The sequence below is a fragment of the Cervus elaphus genome, chromosome 5 (assembly GCF_910594005.1).
Source record: "Cervus elaphus chromosome 5, mCerEla1.1, whole genome shotgun sequence".
NCBI lineage: Eukaryota > Metazoa > Chordata > Mammalia > Artiodactyla > Cervidae > Cervus > Cervus elaphus.
The window spans coordinates 127,470,934-127,486,426 of NC_057819.1; the positions used below are offsets into that span (position 1 = coordinate 127,470,934).

The 15,493-nt window shown below is 62.3% G+C and overlaps 1 protein-coding gene across 4 annotated transcripts; it reads left to right on the top strand.

Moving 5' to 3' along the window:
- Positions 1-174: 174 nt before the first annotated feature.
- UNC13D (unc-13 homolog D) lies at positions 175-15,228 on the top strand. 4 transcript variants are annotated; one of them, XM_043905487.1, is made up of 33 exons: positions 389-475; positions 593-737; positions 1,485-1,520; positions 1,756-1,863; positions 1,951-2,010; positions 2,099-2,165; positions 2,383-2,563; positions 3,090-3,134; positions 3,259-3,327; positions 3,505-3,574; positions 3,733-3,837; positions 3,922-4,014; positions 4,090-4,193; positions 5,566-5,683; positions 5,793-5,917; positions 6,065-6,155; positions 6,239-6,295; positions 6,381-6,478; positions 6,571-6,622; positions 6,716-6,846; positions 6,916-7,036; positions 7,402-7,545; positions 8,380-8,478; positions 8,581-8,787; positions 8,973-9,041; positions 10,555-10,634; positions 11,878-11,983; positions 12,067-12,138; positions 12,529-12,612; positions 12,698-12,818; positions 13,015-13,138; positions 13,617-13,813; positions 14,575-15,228. In XM_043905487.1, exons 2-33 carry the CDS (start codon positions 621-623, stop codon positions 14,685-14,687), a joined length of 3,264 nt encoding a protein of 1,087 aa, XP_043761422.1. In that variant the 5' UTR covers positions 389-475; positions 593-620; the 3' UTR covers positions 14,688-15,228. The 4 variants fall into 4 exon arrangements, with proteins under 4 accessions (XP_043761421.1, XP_043761419.1, XP_043761422.1 ...); XM_043905486.1 differs by lacking the exons at positions 389-475; positions 13,015-13,138 and adding an exon at positions 175-240; XM_043905484.1 differs by lacking the exon at positions 13,015-13,138 and having other exon boundaries at positions 388-475.
- Positions 15,229-15,493: the final 265 nt, after the last annotated feature.

Here is a 15,493-nt window from a genome sequence, read left to right on the forward strand (position 1 = left end):
GCATTTGAAGAGGGCGCCCTCCCTGTGGGGACAGGGGCCGTGCGGCCGTCCCCGCCCGGCACAGCCTGGTCCCGTCAGCTCAGTGGAATGTCACCTGTGGGGCAGAGCAGGTTGAGCAGTTGGCTGGTCCCGGAGAGACGCCTCTCCGGGGACCCCACCCTGTGCCCTGCCCACCCCCCACCCCAACTCCAGGTCTGCGGCCCATTCCGGGGAAGCTGTGAGTGAGGACCCATCGGCCAGGTGGGCCTCCCTCAGTCACCCGGGGGGTGCTGCTGTCCCCCGGCCTTCATGCTCCTTGCTGGACAGTGCTGGACCCTCCCCAGGGCCCCTGTGTGGGAGGCTGTGGCGGGGCAGCCCCGCCCCCCGCCCCCCCAGTCTGCCTCTGTCTCCAGTCCTCCCAGCTTCCTCCCAGCATCCCAGCCAGCCCCAGGGAGGAAGGTGCAGGGGCCAGAGAGCCAGGGGCCCTCACCCCGAGGTGGTGAAACCCTGACCTGACCCTCCCCCGGGCCTGCCCTTCCTTCCCCCTCCCCTGGAACCGGGTGGCAGCCCCGGGCTCTTTGCATAACCCTGCGGCTTCACTATCTTCCCCCAGGCGGAGGGGAAGGGCAGGGCTGGACACCATGGCTACCCTCTTCTCCCGGCCCCAGCGGCGCCCTCCCCTCTTGCGCCAGGCCATCAAGATAAGGCGCCACAGGGTCAGAGATCTGCAGGATCCCCGGCCCCCACGGGCTCAGGAGGTAGGAGGGACCTCAGTGGGCAGCCGAGCAGGCCTGGGTGGGGCTCTGCCGGCTCTGGGTGCGGGGCCCCACCTCTTGCAGCTCTACTCCCCTCCCTGGCCCTACCTCGGCCCCGGGCGGAGCCTTTGGCCGAACAGCGGAGTCGGCCAGTGGAGTTCTCTGGGCTCCCTAGAGCCTCAGGCCCAGGGTCTGAGCCTCTCTGAGACCCCTCCCTCTGGTGGGCCCCCGCCCCCGCCCACGGCCCCCACCCCTACCCCTGCTGGCCATCCTGAGCTCGTCCAGTTCCGTGGGCTCCATTAGGCAAGGAGTGTCGCTGCTGTGGGCTGGGCTTCGGGGGACCCACTGAGCAGCCCCAGGCCCGCTGGGCATGACCCCCAGTCTCCCACCTCGCTGCTGGGCCTCACTTCCGCCGCTGGGGTGCAGCGGAGCCACCGATAAGCAGCCCTGTTTCCTCTGGGGAAGGAAGGAAGGCTGGGGCCACTGGCCGTGCTGAGCTCACGCTGCCGGGGGGGCAGCTGAGAACCGATGGACCCGAGCCACGGCAGGCCAGGGGACAAGGAAGGTGGCCCGGGGGCTGGACCCCCAGGAGGCCTGCCGCGGGAACAGGTGTGCGGCACCGTGGGGCCGGACGCCGGATGCTGGGGCCCCTGAGCCCTCGGGCCGGGCCTGCCCTGGGGGGAGCCGTACGGGCATCCAAACCCCAGTCCAGGCCCCTGGGACACCTTGTCTTTTTGCCTCGCTCCCCAGATCGAGCCTTCATCCCACCACTTGTCGCCTGAGGAGGTAAGAATCGGGGTGTTTCGGGGGTACAGAGGGGCGCTAGGAAGGGGCCAGCATCCTCCCAAACAGCCCCCCGCCCCCTGCCAAGGCTGGGTCTCAACCCTCTCCCCTCCCTGTGTGTGCGGACGCCTGGTCCCCGCGTCGGGCATGTGCTGTGGGTGCCAGGGTGGCTGGTGGCGCTCAGACCTTGTGGTGGTGGGTGGACGGGGGATCCCGCGGTGACCCTGCCATGTCTCAGCGGGCCCTGCTCTACGAGGAAGCTCTCTACACCGTCCTGTACCGGCTGGGGCAGCCCGAGCCCAACCATGTGAGGGAGTCCTCCGAGCTGCTGCGGTACCTGCAGGAGGTGAGCCCAGCCCCCTCCCACCCGCCTCCCTGCAGCCTGGCCGCCCCCACCCCGTGCCCCCAGCTTCCCACACTCCTGCCCCACCAGGCCTTCCGCATGGATCCCGAGGAACATCAGCAGATGCTAAAGTGTGTCCAGCAGCTCGAGGTAACCCGCCAGGGCCGCCCTGGGCCAGCAGGGGTGCTGGGAAGCCCAGCTCCCTCGGGGACTCAGCCCCCACCTCCTGTCACTCCAGAAACCAGTCTTTTGTCTGAAGGCAACGGTGAAACAAGCCAAGGGTATCCTGGGCAAGGATGTCAGCGGTGAGTAGGTGATGGGGACCCGGGGCCTTCTTCCTAGCTCCTTCCTCTCCCCATCACAGCCTGTCCCAGAGTTCCCATTCTCCAAATGTCCCCTGGGGCTCAGCTGGGGACTGCTGGCCCCTGGCCCTTGGAGTCTGGGATGGAGAGAGGGTGATAAGGACTCTACCTGGGAGCCTAGCCAACACCCTGGCTGCCTCCCTGACCCCCTCCTCCCCAGGGTTCAGTGACCCCTACTGCCTGCTGGGCATCGAGCAGGGGATGACGGTGTCCGGGGGTAGCCCGGGGCTCCGGCGCCGGCAGAAAGCTGTGGTGAGGCACACCATCCCCGAGGAGGAGACCCACCGCACCCAGGTCATCACCCAGACGCTCAACCCTGTCTGGGACGAGACCTTCATCCTGTACGTGGCCCTGCCCCGGCTCCTACCCCCTCTGGTCGTCAGGGGCTAGTCGGGTGGTGGGGGTGCCCTCCATCAGTGAGATCAGCAGGACTTCCTGGCCTGGGGGAGAGAGCGTGGCTTGGCCGGAGGAGGAGGCTGCTCCCAAGGCAAGGAAGACAGACCGGAGGCCAGACAGGACAAGGCAGTGTCATAAACGCCACGTGCTGGGGAAGGGGGGTCAGGCAGGTCTGGGTTAATGGGGGTGAAGGAGGGGGCGATGCATTTGAGAAGGAGGAGGAGTTGGCAGGCAAGGGCTAAGACTTGAGGATGGGTAACGTTGAGGACATGGGTAAACTCCGGGAGTTGGTGATGGACAGGGAGGCCTGGCGTGCTGCAGTCCATGGGGTCGCAAAGAGTTGGACATGACTGAACGACTGAACTGAACTGAACTGACTTTGAGGATGGCAGGCTCGGGCCTGGGGTCCAGTGACCTGGTCAGGGGGCCTAGCCGTCCAAGCCCCTCAGCCATGCTTTTTTCTCACTACAGAGAGTTTGAGGACATAAGCAACGCCAGCTTTCATCTGGACATGTGGTAAGGGGCGAGCCCCGCCCGCTGGGGTGGGTAAGGGAAGGGGCGGGAGTGAGCCTGGCAGGAAGGAGCCGGGGGCTCCCAGGACACCCTGTCTGCCTCCCGCTGAAGCCTCTGCCCACACCAGGGACATGGACACTGTGGAGTCTGTCAGACAGAAGCTTGGGGAGCTCACAGACCTGCATGGGCTGAGAAGGTGAGTGCCATGGGGTCCTCCCCGGGGAAGGAATCGGGGCTCCTTCTGCCCACAGCCCCCCCACCACATGCACCCTGGTGGCTGGACTGGAGGCTCTGGCTGGACCCAGGTGGCCAGAGGTGGGGAGCAGATCCCAGCCTGACCTGGCCAGGCGCTCCGCCCCTCTCCCTGGGACAGGATATTTAAGGAGGCCCGGAAGGACAAAGGCCAGGACGACTTTCTGGGGAACGTGGTTCTCAGACTACAGGTGAGTGGAGTGGGGGTGACGAGGGGTCCAAGGGAGGGGTGTCAGGGCTATACCGGGTGGAGCCCGGGGTCTGCCTCCCATCGCCTCCCTGGCCCCCAAGCGTGAGCGGCTCCTGCGGCTCAAGGACGTGGGCACCTCTTGCCTGCCCGGCCTGCCAGGATCTGCGCTGCCGTGAGGATCACTGGTACCCCCTGGAGCCCTGCACAGACACCTACCCGGACCGCGGTCAGTGTCACCTCCAGTTCCAGTTTATCCACAAGCGGGTAGGTGGCCCGGCCGGGTGGGCAGGAGGGGCCGCCCCGGGCGTGGGGTCCTCTGCTCACAGCCATGCTGGGCCCCCCCCGCAGAGAGCCACCAAGGCCAGCCGCTCCCAGCCCAGCTACACGGTGCACCTCCACCTCCTGCAGCAGCTGGTGTCCCACGAGGTCACCCAGCACCAGGTAGTGCCCTGCTAGGGCCGGGCGGGGCCAGGGCCTGCCTGCCAGGTCCTGACACTCCTCCGCCTGCCTCCTCAGGCCGGCAGCACCTCCTGGGATGGGTTGTTGAGCTCCCAGGCGGCCACCATCCTCTTCCTCCACGCCACGCAGAAGGACCTGTCGGACTTCCACCGGTCCCTGGCGTGAGTGCCCAGCTCAGCCAGAGCGCCCGAAGGCCGTCTGCACCGCACCACCCTCTCCCTCCCTACTTGCCCTCCTTCAGGCTGGCAGCCCCAAGTCTAACTCTCCAGAGATTTCTGTTTGGGGCCCAAACTGTGTATTTTAAGTTTTGAGTTTTAAGTTGAGTTGGCCACTGACTCAACTTTTTGTTTTTTGCTATGCTGGGTCCTCGCTGCTGTGTGTGGGCTTTTCTCTAGTTGCGGCGAGCAGAGCCTACTGTCTAGTTGTGGTGTGCGAGCTTCTCACTGCAGTGGCTTCTCTTTGTTGTGGAGCAGGGCTCCCGGGTGTGCGGGTTTCAGTAATTGTGGCACATGGGCTTAGCTGTATGGGGCACCTTCCCGGATCAGGGATCAAACCTGTGTCCCCTGCATCAGCAGGTAGGGTCTTAACCACTGGACCACCAGGGAAGTCCAGTCACCAACTTTTAAAATCTGGAGATTTCCCGTGCAGATCCACATCTCCAGCTTCCCATGAAAGATTCATGCTGAAGCGGCAGGGCTATCCACCTTGCTGGGAGGCAGGGTGTCAGGGCAGGGAAGCCTGGCTTCCCCCATCCATCATGGCTGCCTTCTGGACGCTTCACTCTCTGACATCACCTGAGTCCTTCTGGGCAGCTGAGTCTGCCGCCCCAGCCCCAGGGCCCCAGCAGGAGTGCGGGCGGCTGCTGCATCCCTGAATGGCGGAGGCCTGTCCTGCGCTGCTGTCCCGCCCCAGCCTCCTTCACCCTCCCACTTGTCTCCGCTCGGCCCCCTCTGTGAAGTCTCCCCTCAGCTCTCTAAAGGGATGCTCTGGCTGACTTGGACTTGGACTTGAAGGCTTAAGTCTCCAAATCTGATTTTTCGAAAGAAACAAGAAGTCCTGAATTTTAAAATCACAAAGATTCTAATTTAAGAGACGGGGCAATTCATTTACACGTTTTAAAAAGCCCTTATGGGAACAAAGGGCTTCCCTGGTGGCACAGACAGTAAAGAATCCACCTGCAATTCCTGAGACCCGGGTTCAATCCCTGGGTTGGGAAGATCCCCTGGCAAAGGGAACGTCTATCCACTCCAGTATTCTGGCCTGGAGAATTCCATGGACTGTATAGTCCAAGGGGTCGCAAAGAGTCGGACATGACTGAGCGACTTTCACTATGGGAACAAAAGCAATCCCGTGGGTTATTTTCAGTCACTGGTTTTCAGCCTCTAAAGGTTGATGAGAAACCCCGGGAGGTTTTGGGGCAGAGTGGGGCTGGGGAGGTTTGGGCACTGTCCACCCCTGACCCCCTCCCCCAGGCCAGGCAAGCTGTGGGGAAGGAGGTCCCCCAGCTGACTGAGGGCTTCCTGTCTGCTGCAGGCAGTGGCTGGCCTACAGCCGTCTCTACCAGACCCTGGAGTTCCCTAGCAGCTGCCTCCTGTTCCCCATCACCAGCATCGAATACCAGTGGATCCAGGGCCGACTCAAGGCCGAGCAGGTGGGCTGGGGGGAGCTGGGGGTGGGGGTTGTTGGGCAGGCAGGGCTCAGGGAATGGCTTCGGCCCCCTAAAGCAGCCCCCACCTCACGGAACCTTCCGGGCCTTGCAGCTGGAGGAGCTGGCCACCTCATTCAGCTCCCTGCTGGCCTATGGCCTCTCCCTCATCCGGAGGTTCCGGTCTGTCTTTCCCCTCTCGGTGCCTGACTCCCCAGCCCGGCTGCAGTCCCTCCTCAGGTCAGTGGTGACCCCCACCCCCATCCGGGGGCACATCTGGGCTGGGGGTGGGGGTGGGGGTGGAGGGGAGGGGTGGGCAGCCTGCCGGAGGAATGAGGGGGGGCCGTGGGGCAGCGGCATCTTGAACACGGCTCCCCATCCCCCCAGGGTCTTGGTACAGATGTGCAAGATGAAGGCCTTTGGGGAACTGTGCCCGGACAGCCCCCCCCTGCCCAGCCTGGTGACCGAGGCGCTGCGGGTATGGTGACCGCCCTGGGGGTGGGGAGGGCGCATGCCTGGGGCCTGGCACCCCTCCCTGCTCACGGCCTCTCTGCCCCCCAGGCTGGCACCGTGGGATGGTTCCACCTGAAGCAGCAGCATCATCAGCCCATGGTGCAGGTGAGGGGCTCGTGCCAGGTGGTAGGTGGTGGGACCGGATGCCCACCGCTCGAAGCCCTGCCTGGCTCATTTCTGTCCCTGCCAGGGGCTGCTGGAGATGGGCAAGGCCTTACTGAGCCTGGTACAGGACATCATTGGCGACCTGCACCAGTGTCAGCGCACATGGAACAAGATCTTCCATAAGTGAGCGGGCGGCGGGGCGGGGGCGGGGCAGCGGGGCTCGCGGAGGGACCCGACTGTGTGCCGCCAGGTCACGCCTGCTGCTTTTCCTCCAGCGTGCTCAAGATCGACCTCTTCTCCATGGCTTTCCTGGAGTTGCAGTGGCTGGTGAGGCTCCCCGCGTCCCGCGGCTGCGCCCCCCGCACCTGCGCCCCCCGCACCTGCCTCTGGAGCTCCGCCCACCATGCCTTCCCTCCTCAGGTGGCCAAGCGGGTGCAGGACCACATCGCGTTGGTGGGCAGCTCGGTGACCCCAGAGGTAGGCGAGAGCCTGTTCCAGCTCTACATCAGCCTCAAGGAGCTCTACCAGCTGGGCCCGCTCCCCTCGGAGAGGTGGGTAGTCGACTGGCTGCGGGGCGAGGAGGGCTCGCAGCCCCCCAGGCTGACCCCTGCTCTTCCCAGGGATGGCGTCCTGGCCCTGGAAGGCTTCCACCGCTGGTTCCAGCCAGCCATCCCGTCCTGGCTGCAGAAAACCTACAGCGAGGCCCTGGCGCGCGTGCAGCGCGCGGTACAGATGGACCAGGTAGGGGTCGGGCCTGCTATGGGCGGAGTCCCAGATTTGCGGGTGTGGCTTTCGGCTCTGCCGGGACCTTGCAGCAGGTGCGGAAGCGGGTAACCAGCTTTGAGTGGTGCTTTTGAGGCCAGTTGCAGGTGTGAAACGCTGTCTCCTGTAACACTCCGGGATAAACCGTGGCTTCCCATAAAGGCCCATCCTGGCAGCTTGCGGGCTGTGAGTGGAGCCCTGCTTGTGCGCCTTGCAGCCCCCTGCGCGGCTCTGAGCTTGCTGGCTGTATGAACTCTGGATGCTTGCAGATGGAAGCGGGGCAGAAGGGGCATGGATTTGGCAAGCCTAGAACTCTCCTTTCTACACACTCCCCCACCTCCTAGCTGGTGCCCCTGGGGGAGCTGACCAAGCACAGCACGTCGGCTGTGGATCTGTCCACCTGCTTCGCCCAGATCAGCCACACTGCCCAGCAGCTGGACTGGCCTGACCCGGAGGAGGCCTTCATGATCACTGTCAAGTTCGTGGAGGTGCAGCCTCATTCCCACTCCACCATTTCTCCCAAGTTCTCACCCAGGTTCTCCTCTGGTTCCCTGACCAGGGATCGGACCTGAGCCCCTGCGTTGGGAGGACAGAGTCTTAGCCACTGGTTTCTTTGTTTTAGTTGCTAAGTCATGTCCAGCTCTTTGTGACCCCATGGACTGCAGCCCACCAGGCTCCTCTGTCCCTGGGATTTCCCAGGCAAGACTACTGGAGTGGGATTAAAGTACTAGGAGGAAAAAAAAATAATACTAGAGTGGATTGCTATTTTCTTCTCCAGGGGAAGGGCTTGCCTGATAGTTCAGTTGGTAAAGAATCTGCCTGCAATGAAGGAGACCCCAGTTTGATCCCTGGGTCAGGAAGATCTGCTGGAGAAGGGATAGGCTACCCGCTCTAGTATTCTTGGGCTTCTCTGGTGGCTCAGCTGGTAAAGAATCTGCCTGCAATGTGGGGGACCTGGGTTGGATCCCGGGGTTGGGAAGATTCCCTGGAGAAGGGAAAGGCTACCCACTCCAGTATTCTGGCCTGGAGAATTCCATGGACTGTATAGTCCGCGGGGTAGCAATGAGTCGGACACGACTGAATGACTTTCACTTCTCTTTTCTCCAAGGGAATCGTCCCAACCCAGGGATCAAACCTGTGTCTCCTGCATTGGCAGGCGGCTGCTTTACCACTGAGCTACCTGGGAAGCCCCAGTTCTCACCCTAGCGGTATCCAGAACACTCCACCCTAAATTCCCCAGGACACTGAGGTTCCTGTGCCTCCCCTACCTGCCTCTCCCGGCACCCTCCCCCACCAAACTGATCATCCCCCCCTTGCCCCAGGACACCTGTCGGCTGGCCCTGGTGTACTGCAGCCTTATAAAGGCCCGTGCCCGGGAGCTCTCTGCAGGCCAGAAGGACCAAGGCCAGGCAGCCAACATGGTAAGGGCCGGAGCGGGGGGCTGGACTGGGCTGGGGGTGGAGCTGGCCAGTGCTGACACTATTCGGGAACGCCTGCCTCCTTGTGCCCCTGCCCGCCTGCAGCTGTGCGTGGTGGTGAATGACATGGAGCAGCTGCGGCTGGTGATCGGCAAGCTGCCCGCCCAGCTGGCATGGGAGGCGCTGGAGCAGCGGGTGGGGGCTGTGCTGGAGCAGGAGCAGCTGCGGAACACCCTGCATGCCCAGCTGCAGGGCGCCCTGGCGGGGCTGGGCCACGAGATCCGCACCGGCGTCCGCACCTTGGCCGAGCAGGTGATTCGCGTGACCCACAGTGACCCCCTGCCCACCCAACCTCAGCCTGCAGTCCTCTCCCAGCAGGCCTGGGGTCAGTGCCCCGCCCCCTCCCCTTCCTCAACCTAAACCCAGGCCCCAAGCAACCTCTCCCGACGCCCCCGACTCACACCTTTGGCCTCCCTCTTTCCATTTTGTGTGTCTAGCTGGAGGCGGGCATTGCCAAGCACATCCAGAAACTCGTGGGCATCAGGGAGTCCGTCCTGCCTGAAGACGTGAGTGGCCCGCCCTGCTCACTGACTTTGCCAGCAGCATGGGTCAGGGATTGCCAAGGGGCTTAGGGTGGGCAGGGGGCTGAAGGCCATGAGGTTTCAGAGTTAAGCTCCCCAGACATGGGCAACGAATGTTCCCTCCTGGCTTCAGTTTCCTCCTTGGATGCTAAGAGGGTGGGGCTGGGTCATCCCACAGGCTCTCCTAGCACTGACAGTGTGGGGGTGCAGTGGGGGAGGGCTTAGACTTTGCAGCCAGATAGCCCTGCATCCTTCTCAGCTGCCTAGTCACATGACTGTCCTGGTTACTCAGGCCAGCTGACCTCAGGTTCCACATCTGCAATCAGGGATAGTAAGGTACACCTTTGACTGTTTGGGAGAATAGTGAAAGTCGCTGAGTCCTGTCTGACTCTTTGGCTGATTCACCAGGACAGAATACTGGAGTGGGTATCATTTCCCTTCTCCAGGGGATCTTCCCGACCCAGGAATAGAACAAAGGTCTCCTGCATTGCAGGCGGATTCTTGACCAACTCAGCTATCAGAGTTTGGGAGAATGTTACTCATTAATTCATCAACTATTTAAGCACCCACTTTGTCCCAGGTATTGATTTAGACACTGGGGATATACAGCGATGGACACCATAAGAATCCCTGCCTTCCAAGAGTTTTCATTCTAGTAGGGGAGGTTAAAAAAGAGCTAAATATTAACTGTCACTGTAGCTATTATTGGAACTATACATATGTGTGTGTGTATAAACGTATATATGTCTACACGTGCATGCGTGCTAAGTCACTTCAGTCATGTCCGACTTTGCATGACCCCATGGACTGTAGCCCACCAGGCTCCTCTGTCCAGGGGATTCTCCAGGCAAGAGTACTGGAGTGGGTTGCCATGCCCACGTCCAGGGCATCTTCCTGACCCAGGGATCGAACCCGCGTCTGTTACGCCTAACCTGCATTGGCAGGAGGGTTCTTTACCGCTAGTGCCACCTGAGAAACTCACATGTGTCAGATAATGATAAACTCTCTAGAGAAAAAAAACACACGGGAGTGGGAAGGGTCAAAGGATTGCTTTTTCTTTTTTTGGCTGCACGATGTGGCTTGTGGGATCTTAGTTCCCTGACCAGTATGGAAACTGCACCCTCTGCAGTGGAAGTGTGGAGGCTTAACCACTGGACCACCAGGGACGTCCCTGAAGACTGTAGTTTTAGATAGTGGCTAGAGAAGGCCTTACTCAGAGGGTAACAGCTGAGTCAAGATCTCAAGGAAGCAAGAGAGGGAGCCATGAGGATTTCTGTGGGAGGGAACAGCACGGGCAAAGGCGGGACCACGCCTGGCAGGTTCAGGGGCTGTAGAGGAGGCCAGTTGGCTGGAGCCCACTGGGGCCGGGGTCGGCTCTGCAGACATTGCAGAGACGGGCAGGAAAGCCCCTGGCCCTGTTTCCTTTCTGGGTCGGGGTGAGGGGATGGGGGTGGGACCCAAATGGGCCAGAGCCAGACATGCTGCTACCCCTCCCCAGGCCATTCTGCCCCTGATGAAGTTCCTGGAGGTGAAGCTCTGCTACATGAACACCAACTTGGTGCAGGAGAACTTCAGCAGGTCTGTAGTAGCCGCCTGCCCTGCGGTGTCTCACCGCCTCCTTCTCGCCTCCCTCCTGCCCCTCCTGCCCAGCCTCAGCATCCATCCTCGGGGGGAGGATGCAACCGGGTTCTAAAAATGCTCGCTGCCCAGGTCAGGGTGCTGAGGACTGCACAAGCCCGTCCACTTCACCTCGGGCTGAGCTGAAACCTGCCGGTCGCCCTCCCTTGGCCCTGGGCTGCATCTTCAGGGGGCTGCAAGCTCTGCCCTCCCCAATATTCCCTCCCTGGGTGTTCCTCTCCCATGTTCCAGGAGAGCTTCCCATTAGGGTCTCTTGAAGCAGGGCCCCGAACACCAGGCAGCAGGGGGTAGAGGTCAAGGGCGTGGGCTCTAGATGACCCAGATTCAGACTCCAGCTTCACTGCTGCTTGGTGGATGGCCTTGAGCAGATTACTCAAATTTTCTGTGCAGTTGATCATAGTTCTGGCCTCTGTTGAGGACTAAATGAGTCACGTGAGGTGCTGAGAGCAGAGTTTGCAACAAAGGAAGTGGTCGGTGACTGAGCCGCCGTGAGGACGGTGACGATGATGCCAACTGGTTCCCCACACAGGGCCGCTGGCCCCCGGAGGCCTGCTCCTCTCCCGCCGGGGCAGCGCATCTGCAGGTTCTTTAGTTGCTGTGTGTGGGATCTTAGTTCCCTGGGATTAAACCCAGACCCCCTGCATTGGGAGCATGGAGTCTTAATCACTGGATCACCAGGATCACATTTTTGTGTGTGTGTTTCTCTGCCTGACTCTACTTTGACAAGTGAAATTTCAGTTATTTCAGGCCATTATTAGGATGGACTGTGGCTTGGTTTGCTATTTTTTTCTCTCTGCAAGTAGTACCTGCTGATCCATGAGATCCTATTCATCCTGGCCACTTGCACCTTCACTCAAGATTCTGTCATTGGGGGACCACCCCCTCCCCCCCTTGTTTATTGGGGTTTGATAATCCTATGAGGATTCTTTACGAGCTTGCGGATAGGACTGGGCCTGATTGCCCTTTGCCCCCCGCCTTCCCTCAGGAGACCAGCACCCCTCCCTACCCTGCCTGCACCCCAGGTCCAGTCCCACCAGTGAAGTCCCACCAGGTGGATGGTGGGGGCGGGGCGGACCTGGGGGCAGGCCTGGGGGCCCTGAGGCCTCCCCTTTCTCAAGAGCATCTCGGCTTTCTTCTCTGTCCTCCCATCCTGTGTCCTGCATCCCTCTGCATGTCCCCCCAGCCTCCTGAGTCTGCTCTGGACACACACGCTCACGGTGCTGGCAGAAGTGGCTGCCTCCCAGCGGAGCTGCCTCCTGGCCTCTAGCAGGCTGAAGTTTGCACTACAGGTAATAACGCCAGTGACAATAATGATGACCCTGCTGGGACGAGTGCCTGGGGGGCTCATCTCTCACCTCTCGCCCCCACCCAGAACCTGGAGATCTGCTTTTACGCAGAGGGCTGTGGCCTGCCGCCCGAGGCCTTGCACACCGCCACCTTTCAGGTAGGGACCTTTGGGTGAGCTGGCGGCACTGGGGAGCCTGCCTTCCTGTGCTCGCCAGTGTCCAGGGCCTGCTGCATAATTTACAGGGCTCAGTGCAAAATGAAAATACGGGCCCTTTCTTAAAAAAATCAAAAGAAAAATTTAAAACAGCAATAGCAGAACATTAAACCGAATGTGAGGTTCTTCTAAAGCCGGTTGGGGCAGGGCGACTGAGACACACCTGCGGAGCCCGCCGCCTCTGGCTGTCGCCGGAGCAACCCTGGCTTGTGGTTCCAGGGCACCCCCTGCTTTCCACATCACTTTGTGGGCTTCCCCATCGGCCGTGGCCTTCTGAAGGGCAGCCCTGGGCTGCGGTTGGGGGTGACCGTCCAGGGTGTGTCCCCTCCTCAGGCTCTGCAGAGGGACCTGGAGCTGCAGGCGGCCTCCAGTCGGGAGCTTGTCAACAGGTACTTCTGCTGCCGCCTCCAGCAGCAGGTGAGGCCCCGCGCTCACCGCGCACCTGGAGCCCCGCCCCGCCCGCTCGGCCCCCGCTGACCCCGCCCCTGCGCCCCGCCCCCAGGCAGCAACCACCTCCGAAGAGCTCGGGGCCGTCACCGTCAAAGCCTCCTACAGCCCCTCCGAGCAGAAGCTGCGTGTGGAGCTGCTCAGCGCCTCCAACCTGCTGCCCCTGGACTCCAATGGTGAGTGGAGGCTGCCCCGGCAGCTCTCCGCGTCTGCGCTCGGGTCCCCCCGAGTTCCTGGGCGCTCGGTGCGTTTCCCCGGGACCACCACGAGGAGGCAGTGCTAGCGGGCAGGGCACCGCTGCTGGGGTGCGGACTGCACTCAGGGCTTGGGGTATCATCCTTGGCCAACGTCTCTTCCCGGGCCACTTGCCAGGTTCCAGCGACCCCTTTGTCCAGCTGACCTTGGAACCCAGGCATGAGTTCCCTGAGCTGGCCCCCCGGGAGACCCAAAAGCACAAGAAGGACCTTCACCCACTGTTTGATGAGACCTTTGAATTGTGAGTGGTCCCTACACTGGCTGTGTTCCCCAACCCCGGACCGCCTCAGGCCTGCTCATCCCAGTTGGGGCCCAGGGGATCCCCTCAGATGACCCGGTGTGAGTCCCAGGGAGGGGGCACTGGAGACAAGTGTTTGGTGGCACATGCCTCAAGCCTGCACCCCGCAGGTGGAGTTAGGGGGCATTGTTGGGGAGCCTCCTCCCACATGCTGGACTGAGAGGCTTGCTTTCAGGGGAGGGTCCTGTCTCCGGGGTCCTCTTTTCCCCAAGACAGGGGGGGCCTGGGTACACAGGGGCCCCTGGTTGAAAGCATCAGCCCACAGTCAGAGCAGGCATGACAGCGTGTGCCCCAAGATATGCCAGGCTGAGCGCTGACGCGATCCTAATCCCCACCCGTCTGGGCGAGCCCGCCTGCGGGGGTGGGTGGCCGTGGCACTAGGCGGGGAGGGCAGCTGAGCTGACTCTGTCCCCCCGCCCAGCCTGGTGCCCGCTGAGCCGTGCCAGAAGGACGGGGCGTGCCTCCTGCTCACGGTGCTGGACCACGACACGCTGGGGACCGATGACCTGGAGGGGGAGGCCTTCCTGCCGCTGCGCTCCGTGCCCGGCCTGGCAGGGACGGAGGAGCCTGGCGAGGTGCCTCAGACCCGCCTGCCCCTCACCTACCCCGGACCTGACGGTAGGCCTGAGCCCTTGGGTGGGGCAGAGGCCAAGAGACTGCGAGTGCGGGGCCTGGCCCAGCATGGGGATGCAGGGGAGGGGCCGCCAGGCTCTGGAGCCCCAAGAGAGGCAGCGATGTGGGGGTCAGGAATCAGGAACACCTCCCTAGAGGCGGAAGCCTGTGGAGCCGGAGTGGTGCTTGTGTTGATGAGATCTCAGGTCTGATCAAGGACCCATGATGTCTAAGCTGGGTCGGGTGTGCACGCCTCTCCCTGGTGGGATAAGGTCACTGTGTTTTGCTTGGGGAGAGGGGCCATCTCTCTGCTCAGGGGGCACGTTCCTGCAGAGCAGCCTCTGAGCTCGATGAGAGGACTAAGTCTTGTGTTTGAGCACTTCTGACGGGCCAGCTTTAAGCCCTGGACCCATTAACCCTCATACCACTCCCTTACGACCACCCAGCGAGGCAGCTGTTGCTGTTCTCCTGATGAGCAAACAGAGGCCCGCGTTGGTTAACTGGCTCAAGGTTCTTATCTGAAAAGGTCATGGTTGCCACCCGAGGCACATCAGCCTCTTGTGCTGCAGCTGGGCTGAGCGTTCCGGCTGGCGCTGCTGCCCAGGGGGACGGCGAACGCCTCTCCCGTCTTGTCTGCCAAGCTGTCCTGTGAGCGTGGCTGGGTGGGCCCATCCCTAGGCTCGGGAGGACGGGGCGGGACCGCAGACCCGGCCACTCGCCAGGCCCCGCGTCTGGCGAGTCTGACCCGCAAACACCTCTCTTTGCAGGGGATCCGATCCTGCAGCTGCTGGAGAGCCGGAAGGGTGACCGCGAGGCCCAGGCGTTTGTGCGGCTGCGGCGGCAGCGGGCCAAGCAGGCCTCCCAGCAGCCGGGGCGGTAGCGGTGGAGGCTCGGTGCCTGGGGGGGCGGTCTGGGTTCTCCTGCCACAGTGCAGCCCTCCCGCCTGGCCTAACACCCTAGAAGGGCCCTTTGGGTCTGGGGAGCCCCAGTGTGTGGGGGCTTCTGCTGCCAGAGCCGGGGCCCAGTGATGGGAGCCCAGTTCACAGTATTTATACTCCCTCCCTCCTCCCTCCCGTCCTGGCCTCGGCATTCCCTGCAAGCCCCGTCCTGGGGTGGGGTGACAGCGGTCTGCTTCCCTCACCCCTGCCCCCGTCTTGGGGAGAAGTTCCTCTGGCAGAGCAGGTTCTCGGCCCCCGTCTCCTGTTCTAGCCGCTGGGGTGGGGGGCAGGCTCCTGGGGCCTGTTCTTCAGCACCCGTGTTGGGGAGAACCTCAGTCCCCTCCTGAGGGGCCAGGGACCTTCTGGCTCCGAAGTGTGAGAACTGGCGGGCTGCTGAGGACCCACTCCTCCTTGGGACAGTACCTACCACCTAGAAACTGTCTTAGCAAAAATAAACTAACAATCCGCTGTCCTCTCACCAAACATGAAGTGTTGGCCTGCAGTGGGGCCTGGGTTACAGTCAGGTTGTGCAAACTCCCTCCTCAGCCCTCAGGAGACCTTGAGCTGCCCTGATCCTGGACCCCGGCCCACCCCTCACTCCCCCATTACAGAGCAGCGAGGTGGGTGTGGAGGTAACTGACGCCACAGCAGGGGCTGGGGCAACTGGGATCCCTGGCATTTTGGCTGAAGGCTTCGAAGAAACCAGACATAGCAGGCTCTGTGGCCTGTGCCAGCACAAGGCCTGGCG